The 24,325-nt window shown below is 38.0% G+C and overlaps 3 protein-coding genes across 9 annotated transcripts; 2 read left to right on the top strand and 1 right to left on the bottom strand.

Moving 5' to 3' along the window:
• Positions 1-1,888: 1,888 nt before the first annotated feature.
• On the top strand, positions 1,889-6,501 carry LOC306874008 (galectin-related protein-like). The gene is made up of 5 exons (XM_079423665.1): positions 1,889-2,002; positions 3,015-3,098; positions 3,175-3,263; positions 3,783-3,945; positions 5,065-6,501. The coding sequence occupies exons 1-5, from the start codon at positions 1,970-1,972 to the stop codon at positions 5,206-5,208; spliced, it is 513 nt and encodes a 170-aa protein (XP_079279791.1). The 5' UTR covers positions 1,889-1,969; the 3' UTR covers positions 5,209-6,501.
• Positions 6,502-7,680: 1,179 nt separating this feature from the next.
• LOC306874300 (aftiphilin-like) lies at positions 7,681-17,795 on the top strand. 4 transcript variants are annotated; one of them, XM_079424271.1, is made up of 10 exons: positions 7,681-7,863; positions 10,637-12,190; positions 12,952-13,106; positions 13,217-13,343; positions 13,463-13,519; positions 13,643-13,765; positions 14,357-14,417; positions 14,697-14,780; positions 14,938-15,061; positions 16,277-17,794. In XM_079424271.1, the coding sequence occupies exons 2-10, from the start codon at positions 10,673-10,675 to the stop codon at positions 16,419-16,421; spliced, it is 2,394 nt and encodes a 797-aa protein (XP_079280397.1). In that variant the 5' UTR covers positions 7,681-7,863; positions 10,637-10,672; the 3' UTR covers positions 16,422-17,794. The 4 variants fall into 4 exon arrangements, with proteins under 4 accessions (XP_079280397.1, XP_079280396.1, XP_079280399.1 ...); XM_079424270.1 differs by having other exon boundaries at positions 16,274-17,794; XM_079424273.1 differs by lacking the exon at positions 14,697-14,780 and having other exon boundaries at positions 16,277-17,795.
• On the bottom strand, positions 17,765-24,029 carry LOC306874302 (SERTA domain-containing protein 2-like). 4 transcript variants are annotated; one of them, XM_079424275.1, is made up of 2 exons: positions 23,914-24,029; positions 17,765-18,979 (listed from the first exon to the last, which is right to left on the bottom strand). In XM_079424275.1, exons 1-2 carry the CDS (start codon positions 23,921-23,923, stop codon positions 18,138-18,140), a joined length of 852 nt encoding a protein of 283 aa, XP_079280401.1. In that variant the 5' UTR covers positions 23,924-24,029; the 3' UTR covers positions 17,765-18,137. The 4 variants fall into 4 exon arrangements, with proteins under 4 accessions (XP_079280401.1, XP_079280402.1, XP_079280403.1 ...); XM_079424276.1 differs by lacking the exon at positions 23,914-24,029 and adding an exon at positions 20,674-20,824; XM_079424277.1 differs by lacking the exon at positions 23,914-24,029 and adding an exon at positions 20,693-20,824.
• Positions 24,030-24,325: the final 296 nt, after the last annotated feature.

Raw genomic sequence — 24,325 nt, 5'->3', positions numbered from 1 at the left:
GATCTCAAACCGGTCGTGCACCATAGGCACAGACCAGTCAACCATGACACAGCAGAGCTTTATGATTCGTTAACAATTCTTTATAAAGGATTCAACTAAAACTGTCACGCTTTTAAACTTGAATGAGGTAACATGTTGTTGGTAACAAACGCAACAAGGAGATGTTTGGAGATCAGTTTGCTTTGAGAGTCTTCAGGTTGATGTTACACTGTAGGTCAAGCTGAGAGAACATCCTGTACTTGGTGGTTATAATAATATGTTTTATTTACTATTTTTTATCATTTTCTTTTATAAAAAAAGTAGACAGATCATCAGACAGACTGTTGAATAGATACACAGACAGATAGACAGACAGACAGACAGACAGACAGACAGACAGACAGACAGATAGACAGACAGACAGACAGACAGACAGACAGACAGACAGACAGACAGACAGACAGACAGATAGATAGATAGATAGATAGATAGATAGATAGATAGATAGATAGATAGATAGATAGATAGATAGATAGATAGATAGATAGATAGATAGATAGATAGATAGATAGATAGATAGATAGATAGATAGATAGATAGATTAGGTGTTTCAGTAAGTATTGAGGTAAAGGCAGAAACTAAAGTATTGCTCTATACCGCCACCTGCTGTATAAACACTCACAACACAACACATGTGACGGGTGTCTGCTGTTGTGCTGCCTTCCTTCACCTTTATTCAGACAGCAGCTTTTCAGTCCTTCGAACATCACAACAGCCAAACTATTACTTCTTTGAAAGTCACTGTGTGAAATGCCACTTCGTTCAGTCCAAAGTCCTCGGTCGGCATAAATGAGTTACAGAGCGGAATGTTTTCTACAGCTCAGTGGAACCAACGTCTGTCTGCAAACCCTTTCCTTCCATTTCCTCGGGCTTGAAATTAGTTTATGTTAACAAATTTCACTCTTACGCAACTGCAGGCTGGAATTACAAGTCTACACATGATTTAAATTCACATTATTTATATCTCATCATTTCACTAATATGGAATCTGTCTGCTGTATTCATGTATCATGAGATATTAAATGTTTATGACTTTAAGTCTAGAGTTAAACACATCAAACGGTGATTGCTCAGAAGCTGCTCGAGGGACTCATGTTTAAACTTACCAATGAGAAATAAAAGTGATACATGGCTAAAATAAATGATTCTGACAGCAAAGCTCAAATAATTTGGTCGTGGAAGAATCTTATGAGAATCATTTTTAGTTCACATTCAGATTTATGACTTTTAATTGCACACAAAATATGTTTCATATGAAAGAGATTTAATTTCTTTTCAGTGCGTTTGCTTGCTAGTGTTCCGCAGGGAACGTTCTCAGAACTTTGGCTAACGTTCTAAAGTTCTCTCGAATTTATGAACGAACATTCTAAACGTTAATAGAACGCTTGTTTAATGTTATCTGCTTTTAAAAACGTTCAGTGCGCTTTTTTCCCTTCTTGATGTTACTTCCTCTTTTAGAACGATATAAGCGAACATTCCATTTTATAATGAGCCAACATTATGGGAACGTTACTTCTGATCAGAATGTAAAAAAAAAAGGTCAATCCTTTTTTCATACACTGCATCAATATAACTTGATTTTTGTAAACTAACATTTTTTGAACAGGTGCTGAGTTTGCAAGAATATGCTGATCGAATATTATCTTTGACTTTATATTATAAAAAGTCATGTGCTCCAAATACTATAATGACGTAAAAGAAATAAATTCCAAAAAACATTTCTTCTCAGTCCCAGGGGGATAAACACAGACTAAAGACATTAGAGCTGATTAAGTTTTAGGACTCGGATTAACATCCTGCTCACGTCACAATGCAAACCCTGCTGGGCGCGCGCTGATTGGACAGACGCTTCTCTCTGCGTTCCTCCGCTCTGCTGGAGATACAGGCGAACCGAGCGGATCCGTGTCCTGGATCCCGAACCGGGCCCGAGATGGCGGAGTTGAGCTCAATCGGACACGAATTTGTGAGTATTTTCATAATGAAGAGTGCAGCACGCCATCACGGAAACAAGTTTGTCAGCAGCGAGAACCAGACTAGAGAATTCGCACGTATTGATGTTTTAAAGGAATAGTACACATTAAAATTATAGGCATCCTTTCCTTACCCTCGTTTTCTTCCAAACGAGTTTAGCACAACGTTAACGCTTCTTTTACAATGTAAGTGAATGGGGACTGGAGCTGTCCAATTCCAAGCATGACAAAAATATGACTTATGCGCTATATTGCAACACTGGAGTTTGTGTGAAGAACAAATTCGGCGCATAAACAGTGTGTTTTCAGTATTATCAAATGTTATTGGTTCTAGGATGTTTTTGTATTTAACTGACAACTTTAATTATGCAGAAGCGCACAGATTTTCGATAAACAATGATTTAGATTCAAAAGACTTGGAATATAGTTATTATGGGATATTTTTATGACGCTTTTTGTTCTCTGGGGGCTTGACAGCTCCAATCTCCATACACGTTAATTATATATCCTTTCAAACATGCATAAATGTAGTTTTAATGATGTTGACAGCTCTCTTACAATGGGAGTGAATGGGGACTGGAGCTGTCAAGCTCCAAACATGACAAAAAAGACAGATGTGCTATATTATCTTATGGAGCCACACAACAGTTTTGTGTGAGGAACAAGTTTGTTGCATAAACATGTTTGTGTTCAGTTATGTAATTAGATGTCTTGTTAGTTGCAATGATTTTAGATTCAAAAGACTTGGAATACATTTAATATGAAGTACATTTAGGATATTTGTATGGTTCTGTTAGTCCTCTGTGGGCTTGACAGCTCCAGTCCCCATTCACTTTCATTGTGTGTAAAAGAAAGCAGCTTGGATATTGTGCATTTGTATGTTCCCTGTGTCATCACCACTTAGTGAATCAGTATTTCCACCTGTTCAGTGCTGTGTATCTATACATGTGATTTGCATGTTTTTTGCACAAACGGCTGCCTCTTAACTTCCTGGTTGTGCTCTAGCCACCACAGAGAAACAAAAATCTGAGCAGTTCTTTCGGGGAGCCTCTGTGTATGTCACCGCAAAAAGATGAGCAAGAGAAACTGGTAATGACCTGACAGATGTGTTTTTGTTTAAATGTGCTTGCTGTTTTGTCTCACGTTGCTGTGTTGTGTTTGACAGGCCGTGCCGTTCTGCGGCGGCATCCGGGGCGGAATGAGACCGGGGAAGAAAATCACCATCATGGGCGTCATGAATGCAGATCCGGAGAGGTAGCTTATGTCTCACACACACACATACACACATGCTCACACCTGTACAGTAAGTGCTCACACACACGTGTGGGACACACCCAGAGAGACACAGCTGTCATGTACTTCTTCTTATCTGTATAACTTAAGCGATCAAAGCTTCTAGCTAGTTAACTAGGAATGAGGTTAGACAGAAAAACTTCAGATAAAATCACAACGTCTAGACCAGGGCTGTCCAAACTGCAGAGTTTAGCTCCAACTTACCTCAACACACCTTGATGGAAGTTTCTAGTATGCCTAGTATGACCTTGATTAGCTGCTTCAAGTGTGTTTAATTAGGGTTGGATCTAAACTCTCCAGGACACCGGCCCTCCAGGACCGAGTTTGGACAGCCCTGGTCTAGACGATGACGTTTTCTGTTGTTTCGGTTGATTCAGCTGCTGATTTGAACTCCATGTTGACTGTTCCTGCTGTCTCTCTGGGGCAGTTTTTGCTAATTTTAACTCCATGCTGACTGTTCCTGCTGTCTCTCTGGGGCAGTTTTGACATCAGTCTGACGTGCGGCTGTGGGGACGTCGCTCTGGATATGTGCGTGCGGTTCGAAGACCGGGAGATTTTGCGAAACGCCTGCGTTTCTGATAGCTGGGGTGAGGAGGAGAGGTCAATACCCTACTTCCCCTTCATCGCAGAGCAGCCTTTCAGGGTCAGTGTCTTCATCTGAATTCAACAGAATCACGTCATGTTTTGTGTAGGGATACATATTGAGATGGTCCTTACTGCAGAACACAAGATCCAGGGGGCGAGGTTGGATCCAGATCACACCTTATACACCTAAACCTACCCATCTAAACCCCCAGATCCCTAAACCCCCTCATCTCCACCCCCAGATGTGGATCCAACCCCGCTGCTGGATCTTGTGTTCTGCAGTGAGGGGCTACTGTACATATTTGCAAAACTGAATGGTTGGCTGTCTACTAAATAGTTGACTTGTTGGTATAAAAGATGATATTTAAATGCTTAGATTTATGATCAAAGCTATGTAGTTTCAAAACATATAATGCAATGCAATACAATGAAGATTGAGAGATGAACAAATAAATGTTTCTCAAAAGCCTGATGATCGTATGGGATGCTGATTTTTCTAAAAAAAAAAGATGTCTGGATAATCAAGTAAAGCCAAGTTGCTTCAGTCCAATAAGTGTTCATCTTGAAATATTACTAACAATATAAAAGGTAAAGGTTATTCTCATGTTTACTTCATACAAATAACTAAATATTTCACAGCAAATAGACAAGTGAAGCACAAGCTGAAGAGGGATGTTTTATAATTGTACTAAAATGCATTTTACTTGCTAAAAAAGCTAAACTATCAATCGGACGATAGAAGGCATGTAGTAAATTGTGTGCAACAGGTTTAACAGCAAAGTTTTGATTGTGTTTATCACTTAGAGACCTTTGTGCATCACATATAATACAGTAGGTTAATTGAGGCTGGTTTAGGGTCATGCTGACCTTACAGCACCGTGCAACACTAAGATCATGGGTTCAATTCCCAGCAAATGCATGAACTGATCAAAGGTATAACTTGAATGCAAAGTTAATCGCTTTGCATAAAAGTGCATGTCTATTGCATAAATGTAAATATATAGAGTGACTGATGAATATGCAAAAAACAAATAGGGTAAATAACTGTTTATTGCACGAAAGTCTCATGGTCCTTACAAAATAGCAGGAACATGAACATGCTATCTGAAGCTGTAGTTGACGTTTGCTAAATCTCTTGTCATGATTGCGTTAGTTTTCTCTCTTGTTGTTTGTTCAGGTTGAGATTCATTGCGAGCACTCGCGCTTCCGCGTGTTCGTGGACGGCCATCAGCTCTTTGACTTCTACCATCGCGTGACGCCGCTGACAGCTATCGACACCATACAGATCAGCGGCAGTCTGACCATCACCAAGCTCAACTGACGCCTGCCGCGTCTCATGAGTCCAGCTTCCCATCAGCCCGTCCGTTCTGAGCATTAAAGACTGTCTGTGAATCCAGATTCATCTACAACTGATGAACTGATGCATTTTGAGCTATAAGGAGGCATTTATTTTTATGAGCATCACAATTCTCAGTAGTGAACTGCCATTCGAATCCAATTTAGTTTCTGAGTGCAACGGGATATTCAAATAGAAAAAAAACGTAGGGTAGGACTTGATTTTGATGTATTTTTTGTAGTCCAACCCTTAAGTTCACACCATCCTGGTCCTTTTGTCAAAAACTCAATAGGATTGAGTTTTTGGATTATTGCAGAAAATAAGCTCTGTGACCAAGAAAGGTTTGTGATTTTTACACATTTTGTTCATTATGATAATCTTCACAATCAATTTCGAATCCTAAACACAATCACTAAATATAAATGAACATTTCCTGAAAGTTTGAGTTAGAATAGTTTGCAAGAGCACAATTATAAGCACAATGAAGCTGTGAAAGCTACGCTTCTTAGCAATTATGATAAAACGTGAAAATATTGTGAGCTTGTGTTCACCACAGAGCTTATTTCAGTTATTTAACCAAAAACCCATTCAGACTTCAGCTCTGGACTTCAGTGCTAAAAATGCCACTTTTGTTCATAGTTTTGGACTTCAAAAATAGTCAGTAGAGGAATTTCAGAGGAAGAACAAGTTATGAACACAACATATTAAACATACCAATAAGACCAGGAGCATGCACTCAGTTTGGATTTCATGTCGACTTTATGGCATTAAAGTGGAGATGACAGAAATGGAGAAAAGTAAGATGAATGTTGCATGAGGCCAGATAACAACAGAGTGTTTAACAATGCACAGCTTCAGCGAATAGCGATATATGAACGTACTGCTTGAATTTACCAGTGTAACTCTCCAGCTAATGTACTCAGGTGGAAACCCCATGAGGTTTATTAATTCCCTAAATACGTGTATATAACACAAACAGGGGGATTTGAGAGTTGCATATGTCTTACAGCAATAGTGATCTTCCCATTGTAATTCCATTGACAAGCACTTAAAAATACTTCAGACCAATGCATTTTATGTGTAGCGTGATGAGCCGCTGATGATGTGAACTTCATTTAGGTGCTTTCGTTACTTGAGACCAGCATAAAATCAGGGAGAAAACCATTGCATTCCAGTGCTTTCTGTGTATTTATTGTCTCTGAGCACACGGTGTGTCACGTCAAGCTCTTCTTGATTGTACACACATTGTTCCTAATTAATAAAGGCTTCTAATGAATGAAATTGTATTGTCAGTGATGATTGTAGCAGGGCTGGACACACTATTGAGTAATATTGTAGATCATTTGCATGTAGCAGGTGCTTGTAGAAAAACAGAGTATTTGGTGTATACAGAAAGATATTTCAAACGTGCAAATGACTGATGTGCTGCACTCCTGTCACTTCAAACTTTCTCGTCCATTCTGGAGAGTTTAATTTTGGTGTTCATGGAAGAGTCTTCCTGCATATTGTGCTGTTAAACTCCTGCCTTCGGGTTTCCTGTTGGCTTTCTTATCTCTGCTCTGCTTCCTGATGATTATGTCTATTATAGTAGAGCTGTTTCTTAACTGTACTGCAGCATGTTAGTGACTGTATTGGATGGTAATGCCGTGGTACTAAGACTCTGCTTGATTTGGGCCGGTAAGCAAAAAATAATAATAATGAGACATGCTAAACAATAAATAGATAATAGATAAGAAATAAACAAAACAAATGCATATAACAATACAGTTCTATAGTGTATAGAAAAACTTAATGCAACTTAATAGAAACTCGATATTTTTCTAATATTTTGCACATTTTTGTAATATTAATTTTCACAGTATTAAATTGGGTCTTTACAAAGCAGTGTGAAAAAATTAAAATTTTATTAAAATAATTTTTAAAAGTATATTAAAATAATGAATAAATAGATTAATGTAAATAATAAAAGGTAGAATAATGTAAAAATTACATTCAAATAAACAGTACAGTACTATGCTGAGTAGAAAAAATATATATTTTCCAGATTGTATTTTACACATATTTATAATGTTATCTTTTCACTGTATAAATTGGGTTTTTAGGCTAGGCAGTGTAAAAAAAATGTATGATATAAAATAAACAAATACATTTAATATTAATTAAAACAGAAATGACTAAATAACTTACTAAGCTAAATAAATAATAAATTAGTCTTAATTTAAAAAATGACATTAAATTACCAAATAAACATAGAACAGTACAGTACTATAGTGAGAGAGAGAGAAAATAACCCAAATAATATTTGACACGTATTTATAATATTATTTGTTCAGAAACTGTCTTTGTAAATAGCCTTTTTGCTCACATGAGGATGATCTATTTGAGGGTCCATGAGTGCTGGGTTTAGTTGATTTCTCCCAAAGCAGCCTCACCCAATCAGCACGAGAGTCCAGCAGTGCCACACCAGCGCATGGTGCATGCTGGGTAATACTCGGGAAAAGAACAGCTCACACTCTCATCCCTTCACACACACTCTCACACACACACAGACAGAGAGAGAGGGATCTGAGCGGATCTCCCGTGACGCCGGTGCGCGGGATGCGCTCGTGAGGATGGGACACTTCACTCCGGTCTCGTGAGGTAAGAAGATGACTGACAGCTGCGCGACAGCTAGCCGTTAGCACCGAGGCTAGTGTTAGCCTGCTAGCATCGCCCGTGTTATTCAATGGGTTCTGATGCTACACTGAGCTGGTATGCTAACAGACTGACTTTGCTTGTGGGACAATAACATGACTCGTATGGCAACTAAATGTCATTGTTTAGACGGAAGCCGCTCATTTTGACTGATTTAAACACCCTATTTTATGTTGTCAGGTGTAATTGTACTGCTGTGATCAGGCTAACGGCTAACTGCTAGCCGTAATGTAAACATCTCCAAAACCGATTTGATTCTGTCCAAAAGCCTTAATGTCAGTAATTAAGTTTAATCCAGATTTAATCTCAGATAAGCATAGTTTAGGCTAAACTAATCTCCTCATCAGGTTTATAAAGTTATGAAGAGTAGTTTGATCAGTTTATGTGCTGAAGGCCTGGTGTTTCCTAACAGCTGTGATGAATAGATTTAATAACCTTACTCTTAAAGTGTGTTATGCACTTAAATACTGTCATTTAGCTGAGAAACTATATTAGTTATATTACTACATTTCAGTCTTGATATATGTTATATGAATATACAGTTATGATTATAGATATTTATATATATATATAGTGTATCCTTATAAGAAAATAAGAGTATCACTGTCAGTCTTATAAAATGCATGGGAATTTTTAATTCTTAATAATATAAACTAGACGAGTAAAATAATTAAGTGGGGCATTTGTTATTGCTTTCTGATAGTAAAATTGTTTTGTATTTGTGCTAGATTATAGAAATCTGCAGGTAAACTCCTTTTAAGAGGCGGGTTATTAAATGGTGTAAATTGTAGTTTAGCACAATTTACTTTCAGTGCCTGTTTTAATCTTCCTGTTTTTAAAAGTATCATAATCATAAAATGAATGCACGGTTATAATGATTTATATCAGTTATTTACAAAATGTTATATCCTTTTAGGAAAGTTGAGTATATTGTTAATCCCATTAAATCTATATGGTATAATTTTAATTTACAATAATATAAACCAGAGGAGTAAATAATTAATTTGGAAATCTGTTGATGCTTTCTGATAGCAGCATTGTCTTTTTTTCTGTGCTATTAGATGTCTATAAGACGTAGGTCACTGAAGTGCTGTGGATGTAAACTGAGGTTTGCCAAAGATCTTGCTGTTTTCACAAGCGTCACTCTGTTGTTGTTTGACCCACCTTTGAGCAAACAGCTCTGACGAAGCTCCCAGAGCGATACAATAGAGCATTTAAAAGCCCTGTTTTATTTGGTTTGTGCTTTTGCTCTCCTTTGTAAGTTATTGCATTGAGTGACTGAATTCTTGTAGTTTACTCCCGCCGTGGATTTTCCAGACTGATCTGGTTTCCCTGCTCCACTTAAGTCACCACTTCTCCCATTAGCACTTAATTAGCCATCCGATTTGATGACAGTCTGTCTTGTTTTTACTCTCGTTGATTTGATCTGAAATAGGCCCTTGAGCACTATCGTAATGAGGGCTGCCAACAGAGGGCGATTGCTTAGCGGTGTTACAATCAGCGGTTTGTATAAAGAAAGTAAGCATGCGTCTAATTCATGTCAAGTTTAAGATTTATTGATGTTGTCTCCTCAAAAATGGCTTGATGTGAGGTACTGAAGCACAAACGGTGTGTGATGATTTACTCCCTAGTTTAATATCTAGAGCTTAAAGCATTAACACAGTGTTGCTTGTTTTTGCAAACACCAGTAATTAGATGTAGGATGATGCTGATGTACAAAACCGAGGCTTGAGTTCATTAAAGAGGAAGTATGAATGATAATGCAGCGTCTCCCTGCTGTTCTCACCGTTGCGATTAAAACATGCAGCGTTGCAGAAGAGCTGATTTCCTGTTGCTGTGTCAGAAATAATTTCCAAATTGCTTTTTGCGTTTCACATTAAATCTAATTACGGTTTTGGACGAATCCTGAGGGCATCCTGACACTTTAATTACATTAGTAGCTGTCCAGCAGTCTCATCATGTTACATGCATTGTAGTGCTGCGCGATTCGGGGGAAAAAAATACCTAACTGTGATTTATTTATTTACTTATTTATTTTATTATTATTATTTTTTTGATAATTAAAAAAATGTGATAAAAAAACAACTGTGACTATATATATATATATATATATATATATATATATATATATATATATATATATATATATATATATATATATATGTAGACTATAATAATTGTAATGTAAAATGTAAACACAGGGAGCCCTTTAAAACTCTCTTTTATTGATAGGCACTTCTCATTACAAAATAGGAAGATGATTGGTGCATGTTGCAGTTATTTTATGCGACACAAACTCAGATTAGAAGCATAGCCTAGATTTTGATGTGGATTAGCATTTACTGTGAACCAGATCATGTTTTGCTAGTGTAAGTGAAAACAGTGTGCCACATGTTACTCTGAAACACGCAGTAGGCTGTGTGTTTTCTATTAAATTGTATATTTTGCATTGCAATAATTGCACCTATCCATGCAGAATTGTTTTTTTATTTTGATTAATCGTGCATGCATCTTATTTCTTTTGCCAGAAAAAGAAAACGTTTTCTCAAACAGTCCCAAATCTAGTATTCTTTTGTAAAAACCAATGTCTAATTGGAAAATATTGATATGTAAGATTAGATTAAAGGCCATGAGAATAAATTACCCTCCATTTGTACTTTAATGTTTTGTTAGTCATATTCCTGCATGCTAATCTGTGCATTGCATTGCTTTGCCGCAGGTGTGAGCTCTCGGCTGTGTTTCTGCTCAAGGCCCCATGGAGCCTGACGTGATACGCATGTACTCCTCCTCTCCACCCCCGATGGAGGACGGCGTTGAGGACGAGGACGACGAATTCAGCGACTTCACCGGTGTCCCGAACAGCACCAGCTTCTCGGAGTTCGACACGCCCACCACCTTCAACCAGTCTCAGGCTTTGAACGCCACTTCGCCGCCAGAGCTGCTGAGCAACGGAAGGATCGTGGTACTGTCTGCTCAACCCGCAGGGCCTGCGAAAGCTAATGGCGTGACGTCTGGCTCTGGCCAAACTCCCATGCCCAATGGCAGAACGGTTAGCGTAGAGGAACTAAAAAAGTTCAGCGATCACCAAGCTCACATCACATCCCTGGAGTTCGGAACGGGGTCTCGGACTGAGAGCGACGCCATTGCCTGCAATGGCACAGTTGAAGTGCTCACGAACGGGTTTGCGACATTAGACCAAGGTGGAAGCCCGCCTACGCCACACAAAACCAACGAAATTGATGTCAGTTCAGATGATTTCGCAGATTTCTCTGCCTTTTCAAATGCTGAACACAACCAGCCTTCAGAGACAGATTGGGAACATTCAAATCAAGGGTGCGTACCGCCACAGAATTATGCTAGCGACAGTGTTAAAGAGCGAGGAGCTAGTTTAGAAGACGATAGCAGGGACTCAAGAAACACAGGGTTTGGATTATTTTCGGAAAACTCTGAAAGTCTCAGCAACGGTGACTGGGGTTTCCATGAAGGGTCGGATTTAGATCGAAGGGAGCTAGAAGCTGATACTACTGAAGTCGTTAGCACAGTGCAACCGCTAGCCATTAATGGTGTCACTTTTAGCGAAACCGATGACAACAGGGTGTCGCCCGACTCTACTGAGCATAAGTCTAGTGGCGAACAATCAGATGAGAGAGGCTCTGAGAATGAGACTTTAGAGACAGAGACGGAAACGGAGACGTCCTTTGGTCGGCCGCTATCGACAGACGCGCTTGAAGAATTTGGCGACTTTAGCACGACGGGATCCGTACCCTCGCCTCCACTTCAGGAGGACACGGCCACTCCGGCCGACCACAGCCAGCTGGCCGAGGACGACGATGAGGATTTTGGAGATTTCGGTGATTTTGGAGATGCCAGCTCGTTTAGCGCGACTGGATTTGCTGATTTTGACCAGCAGGGGGTATCTCAGCCCGAGCCGGACCCGAGTCCCCCGGTGGAGGTCGAAGTTGATAACTTTGGCGATTTTGACACATCAAAAGAACCTAGTAAAACAGACTTGGCGGGTGAGGAGGCAACGGCGTTTGCGAATTTTCCTGGGAGTGACAGTTTCGCAGATTTTAGCTCTGCGCAGGTGGGGGATAATGAAGGATGGCAGGCTTTCTCTGAGCCGGATCAAAGCAAGAATGTAGGGGAGTCATGGGCAACGTTTGGGCAGGAACAGAATGCAGAGGCTACAGAAAAAAACAGAAATGAGTGGCAGGAAAGCCAGCCGGTTACGGCGCCCCCTACTGCTGCGGAGGAGCACAAAAGTTGTTCAATGGTTGGTCTGATTCCTTAAAAATACTAGTTTGATGGTTTATAGTTTTTACTTTGCCCTATACTTTGACAGTAAAACTGGCACAGGAAATTAAATCAGATTGAGAAATGTACCTGGACACGATGGTTTACTCTGTCTACACGATTGATTAAGCGCAAACAGAGCCTTTATAATATAGTGTATATGCTAAAAACAGCTACACACTATTTCTGTCAAATTAAATATTGTTTTCTTTGATAAGCATAAAGATACATAAACGCTAGGCTATTTGCAAAACCTTTTTTTCTACCAAAACCTTTTAATAACAAAACCTAATAAATGAAATGTAATAAAAGTACACTACTGTTTTCAAAATTTAAAACGTCTCTTCTCACCAAGGCTGCATTTATTTGATCAAAAATACACAAAAAATGGTGATATTGAGTAATATTATTACAATTTAAAAAAACTGTTTTCTATTTGGACAAACGTAATTAATTCTCAGCATCATTACTCCAGTCGTCGGTGTCACGTGATCCTTCAGAAATCACTCTAATATACTGATTTGCTGCTCAAGAAACATTTCAGATTATTATCTGTTTTGAAAACAGTTGTGCTGCTTCATATTTTTGTGAAAACCGTGATAATTTTTTTCAGGATTCTTTGAAGAACAGAAAATTCAAAAGGACAGCATTTATCTTTTGTAACATTATAAAAGTCTTTTGATCTCTATTCTGCACTTTCTACTGAGCAACACAATTTTCTTCTTTCTGTGTTTTATTAAGTCTGCATTGGTCAGCCGTTTGGAGAAGATTTTCCAGGCCAGTTTCGAGCTGGTTGTTGCCCCTCAGGTAGAGGAAGAGATGACCACGCTCAACACCTTCCTCAAACCTCCTGACACATCACAACAGGAAGATGCTGACAGAGGGCCGACCAATGGGTGAGGAGCTATGAGTTTATTTGCTTAGTGCTGCTGGTGGCCAATTAAAGTCATCTTTGTTGTCCTGTGGTCAATGAAACCCTCTTGGTCTCCTCCTGTGGGTTTTATAGGGCACTGCGGGACGTGTGGCAGCATCTGCAGGATGTTAATAATGCCTACGGCTTCCGGTACCAATGGGGCGGCTCTCATACCAATAAAGCGCTGCTCTGCTCGCTTGGTATCGACACCAGAAACATAGTGAGTTTGGTTATGGGAAAACATAGGATTTGGTCAAGAAGCTGTATTCTTCCTGAAGTTGTAACTGATTTCTCTTTAACGTTCCCTCTCCTCTTCTGTTTTTATCTCTTTCTCCTCAGCTGTTCACGGGCCATAAAAAGCAGCCTGTAATTGTGCCAATGTATGCTGCCAGTCTGGTGAGTGAAGCCCAGCTGCAGGCGAGCTGTGTGTGTGAGAATGATGGACGCTGGTTTATTTTAGATGTCCTCTAAAGCTCATATGTGTTTAATCAATCATCTTTGATGACTGTCGGTCTGCAGGGGATGCTGGAACCCACGAAAGAGCCAGTGAAGCCCGTCTCCGCCGCAGAAATGATTGCCTCAATAGCACAATCTCCTTCAGTCGCCACGGAACTGAACACCTGTCCACCTGACACCGCCCAGGTGAGCGTCTTCAGTAACCTTCACCTGGTAAAATATCATGGCCTAGCTCTTTATATAAAGTTGGATACATACTGTACACTCACGTAAAGCATTATATACTGCATAGTAAATCTCAACTGCTGGATTGCTTGTATTATTGCAAAATATAAATATAAATTTGACTTGTTTACCAAAGGCCACTTATTTGAAGCACAACCTTTGGTCTTTTTGTGAACGAAAGAGATCAGTCACGCAAGACTGATGCGGAAAATGTCAAAACTTTAACTTTAGAACAGGGTTTCTATAGGAAGGTTTTTTTATAGTTTTTTTTTTTTTACATTACTTTTGTTACAAATCATCCCAAATAAGTAGTTACCACAGTTTATAACAGACCTTTCTTCACTTAAAAAAGTTACAACAACTGTATTTCTAAGGGTAACTGGGCGACAATCATTAATTAAATAATAAACCTAGTCCTGCACTTTAAAAAAAAATTAAAATAGTTGTCACACAAACAAAAACTAAATGGAACAAATTTTTTCATTAAGATTTTTAATTTTTTTTTGCATTACTTTGTAAAATGTGATATCTGGTCTCTTTCTCTGTCGTCAGGAGTCTCTTCCTCCCGTTCAGTTTGACTGGAGCAGTAGTGGCCTTACAAACCCTCTGGACGGTAAGACCGATCAATCGTTTCTTCAGGAGGAACATTGCTGAGAAAAATGGAGAAACAAGCTTTTGCCTCGTGTCGGGAAAACTAAACGCTTAACAGTTGTACAGTAACTGTCTCCACGTTTATGTTGGATGCGCATGTACTCTTTATGCTTCTCGCTAACAGAAACCAGCACTAATCCAGTCATGTAGTTTCATCACTAATCCAGATCTGACGATATGTCAACTTCTGCTTTCCTGTCTGTTACCTTTCTCTCCTCTTTCACCATCCCTCGTTCTGAAGCGAGTGGAGGCTCCTCTCTGCTCAACCTCGATTTCTTCGGCCCTGTGGACGAGTCGCCCTCCTGCACGGCCACCTCCATACCAGGTTTGCCGAAACATTTCCAGTTTAACACCAGAGCTGTCTGTGTGTTCTTGATTTCTGCTCTATTTGCATCTATATCTTTAACCGTTCCTTTCAAACGACCGTTGTTGCATGCGTGCATAAGCTGGTGTATCACAAGTGTGCTGATATGCTTGTGCAGGCGTGGACCCGGAGCTGTATGAGTTGACCCAAGCGAAGCTGGACGTCAGCGGAGGCAGCAGTAGAGTCGTGGATGCGTTTGCTCGCCTCATGTCGACCGTCGAGAAGACCAGCACCTCCACCAGGTCAGTGAGCTTCTTGCATTCACAGTACTGCTGCTGGGCCACCAGGAGGAGCCACACGGCAGTTCCTGACGAGTTCAGAACAGCAGGTTTTCTGTAGGCATGGACTCTTTATTTGATCCGACTGTCAAAAGTTAGGTGTTTTTACACAGAATTGAATAAAAATGCAAAAAAAAAAAACTTTTTTAAGGGATAACTGGATGAAGGTCATGTGATGCCTTTGCTACTTTCTGCTGTTTGAAACCTTTATTAGTACATACTGCGTACTTCTATTGTGCTGCTCATCTGTCTCTCTTTCTCTGATCTGTCTGATCTCTGTCTTATCTCTTTCTCTGATCTGTCTGATCTCTATCTATTGTCTTATCTCTTTATCTGATCTGTCTGATCTCTGTCTATTCTGTCTGATCTCTTTCTCTGATATGTCTGATCTATGTCTGATCTCTGTCTTATCTCTTTCTCTGATCTGTCTGATCTCTGTCTATTCTGTCTGATCTCTTTCTCTGATATGTCTGATCTATGTCTATTGTCTTATCTTTCTCTGATCTGTCTGATCTCTGTCTATTGTCTTATCTTTCTCTGATCTGTTTGATCTGTCTATTGTCTTATCTTTCTCTGATCTGTCTGATCTCTGTTTATTGTCTTATCTTTCTCTGATCTGTCTGATCTGTCTATTGTCTTATCTTTCTCTGATCTGTTTGATCTGTCTATTGTCTTATCTTTCTCTGATCTGTCTGATCTCTGTTTATTGTCTGATCTCTTTCTATTGTCTGATCTCTTTCTCTGATATGTCTGATCTGTCTATTGTCTTATCTTTCTCTGATCTGTCTGATCTCTGTCTATTGTCTTATCTTTCTCTGATCTGTTTGATCTGTCTATTGTCTTATCTTTCTCTGATCTGTCTGATCTCTGTTTATTGTCTGATCTCTTTCTATTGTCTGATCTCTTTCTCTGATATGTCTGATCTGTCTATTCTGTCTGATCGCTTTCTCTGATGTCTGATCTGTCAATTATGTCTGATCGCTTTCTCTGATCTGTCTGATCTCTATCTATTGTCTTATCCCTTTTGCTGATCTGTCTGATCTCTGTCTATTCTGTCTGATCTCTTTCTCTGATATGTCTGATCTATGTCTGATCTCTTTCTAATTGGTTTGATCTCTGTTTTAAATGTTTCTCTCTGATGTGATCTCGCTCTCTGACCGGTCTGATCTCTCTCAGCAGAAAGCCTGTGCAGAAGGAGGAGAATCTGAGCGAAGAGGCTCGGCGAGTGATCTCAGGTCTGCCGGATCTGTCGTTCATGCAGGCTAAAGTCCTCATGTTCCCCTCCACGCTGACTCCTCTCCTCCCCTCCTCCTCGCCCGACTGACACGGTCTTCTCCGCCGCGCCGTTTCACCTCTCTTTCTCTGTGTATCGCTCTCCAGCTTTCACGAAACTGACCGTTATGATTTTAATTTCATCCTTTTGGTTTTCTAGCTCCTGTTTGTCATGTTCCTGGGCTTTCTTAAGTTCAAAAACATTGTCTACGTAAGAGAGAGTGGATGAGATAATCGACTAACGATCGATCGCTTTAGAGGAGAAAAGACTAGATCATTTTATTTGTAGAATGAGTGTAGGAAAAGAGTTTGCGTTTATATTTGAGCCAATCTGTATATAATCAGGGATGATTTCCTTTCGAGTATTCTTCACAGTTAAGTTAGTGTGTATGAGAGAGAAAGAGGCACTTTGTTATTTTCAGGTCGTTTGCTTTTATGAAACACTGGCTTAAAAGTCCTTTAATGGCACAAATGATGATGTGAATGATCTGAATTGTATTTAGATATATAAATACGTAGTTATATCGACTTGAAACCAAACCGCCTGCAAAATTTTCTTTCAATTTTGCATAACAAAGGCCTTAGTTTTTAATCGTTTTGGCTATTACATTACAATCAATATTGTTATTACTTGTAGGTTTTAGGTTATTTGATTTCGCAGAGGCATTAGTGAACACTTTATCCTTTTGTTGTGCAAATAGTTTAACAATTAACTCGCTTTCCACACTGACTGAGTCCATCAACAACTATAACTATATCTTTGCATTAGCCGCTCATGTTTTCTGTTCTTATTTTGTTTATTATTATGATTTTTTTAATGTAAGTTGAAACCACTGGCTTTGGACTATAATGTAGTGAAGGAATCATTGAATGAATGATCAACTTGAATATATATATATAGGTGTATCGAGAATAAGGGACCAATATCTGCTGTATCGTTTTGCTCATTTACCTGTTATCATTGTGTTTTGGTCATTCTGTATCTGTGTTTTATTTACTCTGATAAATCTTAAGCGAATCTTTTGGAGGACGTCTGCCGTCACTACAGTCCTGTACAGCAAGCGTGCATGATGGGAAATGTTCGCCAGAAACGAGTTTTCTCACCTTTGGGCTTTTTTTTGTGTCCTGGTTCTTTTTTTTTTCAGTTGTGTCACTGTTTATTCTGTCTCCTGGAGGATTTTGCACATTGTAAAGATATACAGAAGAACTGCTTACATAGTTAACTGTGGCTTGGGACTGTGTACAGTCAAACTATGGAACATGTAAAAATTGTTATGGGAAAATTCCTATGGAAAACTCATACAGATGAATGATATCTCTAAAGAGCCTGTACCGAGGTCAATCGCGCATGCCCAGGTTCTTTAAAAACAAACAAGTGTGTAAATTTTCTTTAAGTGTACACAAGAAATTAAAATAATTTAAGAGAAAATGCTGTTTTTGTGTGTTTTCATTCATGTCTGTTTTAAAGGGACAAACGGAACGCTAATTTATTTTGGTATTTTTTTTTTATTTAAAAAAAAAATACTAAAAATTACGTAATTCATACGAAATTTCCACAAGAAAAATATTGAAATAGCATTCTATAACATTATAAAATGGTTGCAATATATTACATTAATACATTGTGTGTCCTTTGATACTGTATCAAAATAAATATACACACATATGCATATATCCTCATTGCCATAGTAACCCTCTTGGTCTACATACCATAATACAAAAAAATTGACCTTAATATCCTTAAAATGCAAAGGTTTTGCACATCAAATTACGACCCAACCAAAACCTCCATGATGTGATCCAGTTCGTTCAGATCCAGAAGCACCGATTGGCTCATCCCGCCGTTACCGTAACCAGCCAGCGTCTTAACGAGGTCGTCCGTTACCATGGAAACAACTTTTGACCCACCCGAGCTCACGCTCAGGGACGAACTGCAGGGGACATTATTGAACAGCAAGCTGTCTATTTCCGTGAACAGAAAATCGTCCAATGAGAAATCAGCGAGGAGTGAGGGGGTGTGGCCAAACACTGACTGGGCGGAGTCAGAGAGAGATGATGCTGAGTCCATACAGCTGTTCATTTCAGAAAGATCTGGGTCTGTATGTCTGGATTCATCTGAATTTGGGTCTGATGTGAGCGAGCGGCCCATCTCTGTAGAAAATAAAGTGGTTCTTCTCACAGTCGGGCACAGATCTTCAATTTCAGCCAGCGCTGAGGTGAAGCTGTCTTTAATAATGGAGGCTGATGGGGGCTGCTGTCTGGAAATGGACGGAGACAAACAGAGAAACAGATGTCTGTCCTCCTCCAACCGTGACATAGGCGTCAGACTGCCCTCATTATGGGACTTGACCCCACTGGGGAAGGACTGGGGTGCAGGGACGTCCTGGATGCGCCGGAGTGTGTTGGTGATCAGCACTCTGCGGGCCAGGCCTGGCTCCGAGTGTCCCGGGCGGCTGTGCAGCTTCAGCAGCGAGAGGTTGAGCACGGTCTGCCGCTGGAGCCAGTAGCAGGCGGGGGACGCCTCTGGAGGGCAGCTCATCTTCATCACGCCATTCTCTTCCTCCTGCTCCAGCTTCCGCTTCAGGCCTTTACCCAACATGTAGCGTATATCTGAGAGAGACACACACACAGAAATGAAGCAGAGTGCATTATATTTATAATATTTTTAATTTCTAATTTATTTAAGATTATATTTTTAATATCCTGGACCACAAAACCAGTCATAATTTTTAAATTGAGAACAAATAAGCTTTCCATTGCTGTATGGGTTGTTATGATAGGACAATATTTGGATGAGGGTGCAAAAAAATCTAAATATTAAGAAAAATTGCCCAAATGAAGTTCTGAGCAATGCACATTACTAATCAAAAATTAAGTTTTGATATATTTACATTAGGAAATTTACATCTTCATGGAACATGATATTTACTTAATATCCTAATATGTATATTTTTATTTCAAATCTGCAGTAACATTTTAAATATTTTATTTAAACATTAAAGTAATAAAATATTTTTTAAAGAGATTGAAATATTAATATCTTATTACATTTCAGGATTTTTCCTTGTTTTTAGATTTTAGGCATATTAGGCAGTCTATATTAACATTTTAACAAATAAAAGTAATAAAATGAACTGAATTACTGTTAAGTAATAATTTTAATATTATCTTAAAAATTTAATTTTTAAAACGCAACGTAATAAAATGACAAATTAGTGAAAATATTCTTGGAAAAAACTTTAAAATGTGTATTTTATTTTCAATGTTTTCTATAATAATATTTTAATATAAAAATACATTTTATAAAAATCAACTGAATTGTTAATTATTTGTATATTATCTTTACTTCAATTAATAAAATTAAATGCAATTAAATCACAATATATACAAAAAAATACTTAAAAATGTACACTTTTAGTGAAAATTTCTATATTAACATTTTAAATATAAAAAGTAGCAAAAATGAATTTAACAGAATGAACTGAATTTTTTTTCTTCTGTATTTTAATATTAATATTCTGCTCAAATTAACCCTTTAAAGGGCTAGTTCCTCTTTTAGATAAGAAACAAAGGAGCCAAAATAACACTGGTTTTTGTAGAATAGCCAAATACACAGTGCTTTCCGCTCATGACTTCACAGATGACTCTCTTCTCTCTGAACTCTGTGATTACTGTAAATCAGAGCACTGGCTTTGCTGCCCCACTTCCTCCCTTGAACTGATTAGTTAGTAGTTATGGTTAATAGTTTGTCCCACTGACCAACAATCATGTGTTCATGTGAACAACAGCTAGAGCTGGACAGATGATGCCTGAGTCACACTGAGCCTCCAATGCAAAATAACTCTCTAGAGATTACAAATTCTTTAACATTTACGAATTTAGACTTTTATGTCTTGAGTGTGATATATATGAGTTTTGCATAAGACGACACTGAGCAGACGAGCAAAAATGTACCAAACAGGAATCCAGAAGGTCTTATTATTTTCGCGCAACTACATACTTTCTTAAGTTTTAACGCAGAATTAGCCACGAAGCCGTGACATTTAGCGCTGCACGCCCACATCACATCAGCTCAAAGTGAAACTTCAGATGATTTACAGTAAAATGAAAGCGTTCATAGCTAAAGCGACAAGCAACGAGAAGACCGTCTCTGAAGGGTGACTGATAGTATTAACCTGCACTTGACCATCTGCAGGAGATACAGCAGCGGATCGAGTTTCAATCCGACATCTTTTACTTCAATAAGACACTCAATACATTACAGTTCCGATAGTAAGCGAACACACACAGACATACATACATACACAAGCAGAAGTTTCTAACTTTAAGTCCAGTCGTGTTCTCTCTATGGGAGCTCTCCAGAGACCAGACTGACTGATGAAGGAGCTCTCACCGCATGCAGGTCAGTCACCGTGTTCAACGCTCACTCACTCCTTCAACAAAGTCTTCGAGACTGACTCAAGCATAGCAGGTGTCGACTGATATTCGCGAACGAATCGTTTGATTGAACCGATTCGTTCGAACCAATTCGCGAATCTTTACAGTATACAGTGGTATAAACCATATCATTTATTGGCCTACAGCCAACAAACGTCGCTATACTTGACACAAAGTATCCTTTTATAAATGTTAATCCTTGATAACCAGTATTGGGCAGTAACTAGGTACTGCATGAAACAATGCTATAGTTATATTTTGAACCATACTATAGTAAAGTACTTGAATTAATTTGTTCTGTGGTAATATAACAACTATAGTAAAATAAACAAATTACTTTACTCAATAAGTTCCTACAACTAGGCTATAGGGTATATTATACTACAGTTTATTGTAGTAAAAACTAAAGCAGGGTATAGTGGGGGGAAAGTGTTCAGAAAAGTTATTATAGATATAATTGACAATGGTATAAATTATAAACCAAGTATTATAAACCAAGTATTATAAACCAAGTCCAGTTTTCATGTTATTAGATTTTTAACAAAAATTCAACGTTTTACCCCACTCTGTCCTATACTAGTCCTATACTACAGTACTATACTACAGTCCTATACTACAGTCCTATACTACAGTCCTACACTAGTCCTATACTACAGTACTATACTACAGTCCATACTACAGTACTATACTACAGTACTATACTACAGTCCTATACTACAGTCCTATACTACAGTACTATACTACAGTACTATACTACAGTACTATACTACAGTCCATACTACAGTTCTATACTACAGTACTATACTACAGTCCTATACTACAGTTCTATACTACAGTACTATACTACAGTCCTATACTACAGTCCTATACTACAGTACTATACTACAGTACTATACTACAGTCCTATACTACAGTTCTATACTACAGTCCTATACTACAGTACTATACTACAGTCCATACTACAGTTCTATACTACAGTACTATACTACAGTCCTATACTACAGTCCTATACTACAGTACTATACTACAGTCCATACTACAGTTCTATACTACAGTACTATACTACAGTCCTATACTACAGTCCTATACTACAGTACTATACTACAGTCCTATACTACAGTACTATACTACAGTCCATACTACAGTTCTATACTACAGTACTATACTACAGTCCTATACTACAGTCCTATACTACAGTACTATACTACAGTCCTATACTACAGTTCTATACTACAGTCCTACACTAGTCCTATACTACAGTACTATACTACAGTCCATACTACAGTCCATACTACAGTTCTATACTACAGTACTATACTACAGTCCTATACTACAGTACTATACTACAGTCCATACTACAGTACTATACTACAGTCCTATACTACAGTACTATACTACAGTCCTATACTACAGTACTATACTACAGTCCCATACTACAGTCCTATACTACAGTCCTATACTACAGTCATATACTGGTCCTATACTACAGTACTATACTACAGTCCATACTACAGTCCTATACTACAGTCCTATACTACAGTACTATACTACAGTCCATACTACAGTCCTATACTACAGTACTATACTACAGTCCTATACTACAGTCCTATACTAGTCCTATACTACAGTACTATACTACAGTACTATACTACAGTACTTTATCAGTTAGTTAATACTACAGTATGCCGTAGCATTCATTATATATACAGTATAATACTCTTTACTATAGTATGGTTCAAAAACACTATCATATTTACTATAGTATATTTTTTCATGTGAATAGTTACAGTAATAATACTACTTTTTACAGTAATGAGTAATAAATGACATTTTTTGAGTAACGAGCCTAACACTGTTGATAATAACATTGTCAGCACTAATGATTTCTCAACAGCATTTTTGTTTACGATAATATTACTTAAATTTAACTTAAACATTAGCACCAAATAGCAGTTTTGGTACTGAAAAAAAAGACCTAAACGTGCTGGGAACACTTGATCGCTCAAAAGAATCGTTGTTGAAGTGTTCATTGAAATGAATCGCCCGAGCGAGTCGATTCACAAGAATGAATCGGACCTCGCAATGCTACAGATGTCACCCCTCCTCCCTCCCTCTCTCTCTCTCTCTCTCTCTCTCTCTCATTCCAGTCTGCATGTCAATGAACATGATCTCGCTCCCGTGGAAAAGCCACAAATATGTGAAGCATTCACGGCGCGAGCAGTGAACAGATAATAAGGTTAAATAGAAAAAATAATGCGCAGCTCATGTTTATACGCGCATATCTCTCACAGACAACAGAAATCATCACATGAAGATTCAGATCATCTCATATTTGTCTGCAGTCGATAGTTAAAAATATCAATATGAACTCAGCCATTTCTCCACTTTCATTTTTAAAGATACAAACTCTTACTGGATCATTTTTTTGTGTATTTTCCAAGAGGAATTCTAGAAAAGTGGTTTTCCATGCTAAATTTATTTGATAAATACATTATTTGGAAAATATTTAGTTTCTATTAAGTTTTTTTGTCTATCGTCTTTAGCAATGTATGTATTATTTATTTGCTTATTGTAATATATCTTTTATTATTTAGTTTACATTTTATTTTAATCTTTTAATTTATTATAATCTTATAATTATTATAAATTTGTTTACACTTAATTATTTCAATATACTTACTGTAATCTATTAATTTATTTTAATCTCATTATTAGAATTTTTATGGGGTTCTTTGTTTTATTTATGCTCTCTATACTAATTTAATTCTTATTAATTTTTAATTAATTTTAAACATACAATTTTATACTCTAATTTATAAAATATATATTTTATAAATATTAGACATTTTGTAATTTTTTCAAATCTAATTTACTCATTTATTTTATTTGTTGTTATTTTAATTATACTATTTGTACACACTTTACTAAACATCTCTGAGCCCCAGTTTGAAGGCCCGTATTGTAGAAAATGCATCTGACACAAAGTTGATTTCCTAACTATTAAAGACCAAAATCTGAGTAATGCAACATTCTGTTCCAAGATTGCTTATTTAAAACTAGACAAATCTACATTAGCAGTTTAATAACCAGGTAGTCGTTCAGTTTACATCCATGCATATCAGAATCTTTGTGTCAGAATGTTCAGACATATTTCCACACGGTGCACATGGTGACATCTGTGCTCTAGGTCATCATCTCCTTCACTTCATACTATCCAGATGGCCTGAACAAGAGTAACGAGATAAAGCAAGTCAATCAGAGCAGCTGAATCATCAAACACACACACACACACGTCTGCATCAAAACCACATCAAACACACAAAGAAACACACTCAACCTTTCGCCTCGTCTCAGTAAACAGACATATGAACATTCGAGTCTTCTGAAACAGAAAAACCCCCAGATTCACACTGAAGCCACACTAGAGAGCAGAAGATCAGAGACTTGTGCAGAACTTTCTAGTGTGGTTTCTGGTCCAATTAAGTGATGATTACACCAATAACTTTATGTTTCATTAAT

Source organism: Barbus barbus (genome assembly GCF_936440315.1).
Source record: "Barbus barbus genome assembly, chromosome: 8".
NCBI classification, from domain to species: Eukaryota; Metazoa; Chordata; class Actinopteri; order Cypriniformes; family Cyprinidae; genus Barbus; species Barbus barbus.
The sequence above is the reverse complement of the archived record's forward strand: the minus strand, read 5'-3'. Positions and strand labels throughout refer to the sequence as shown.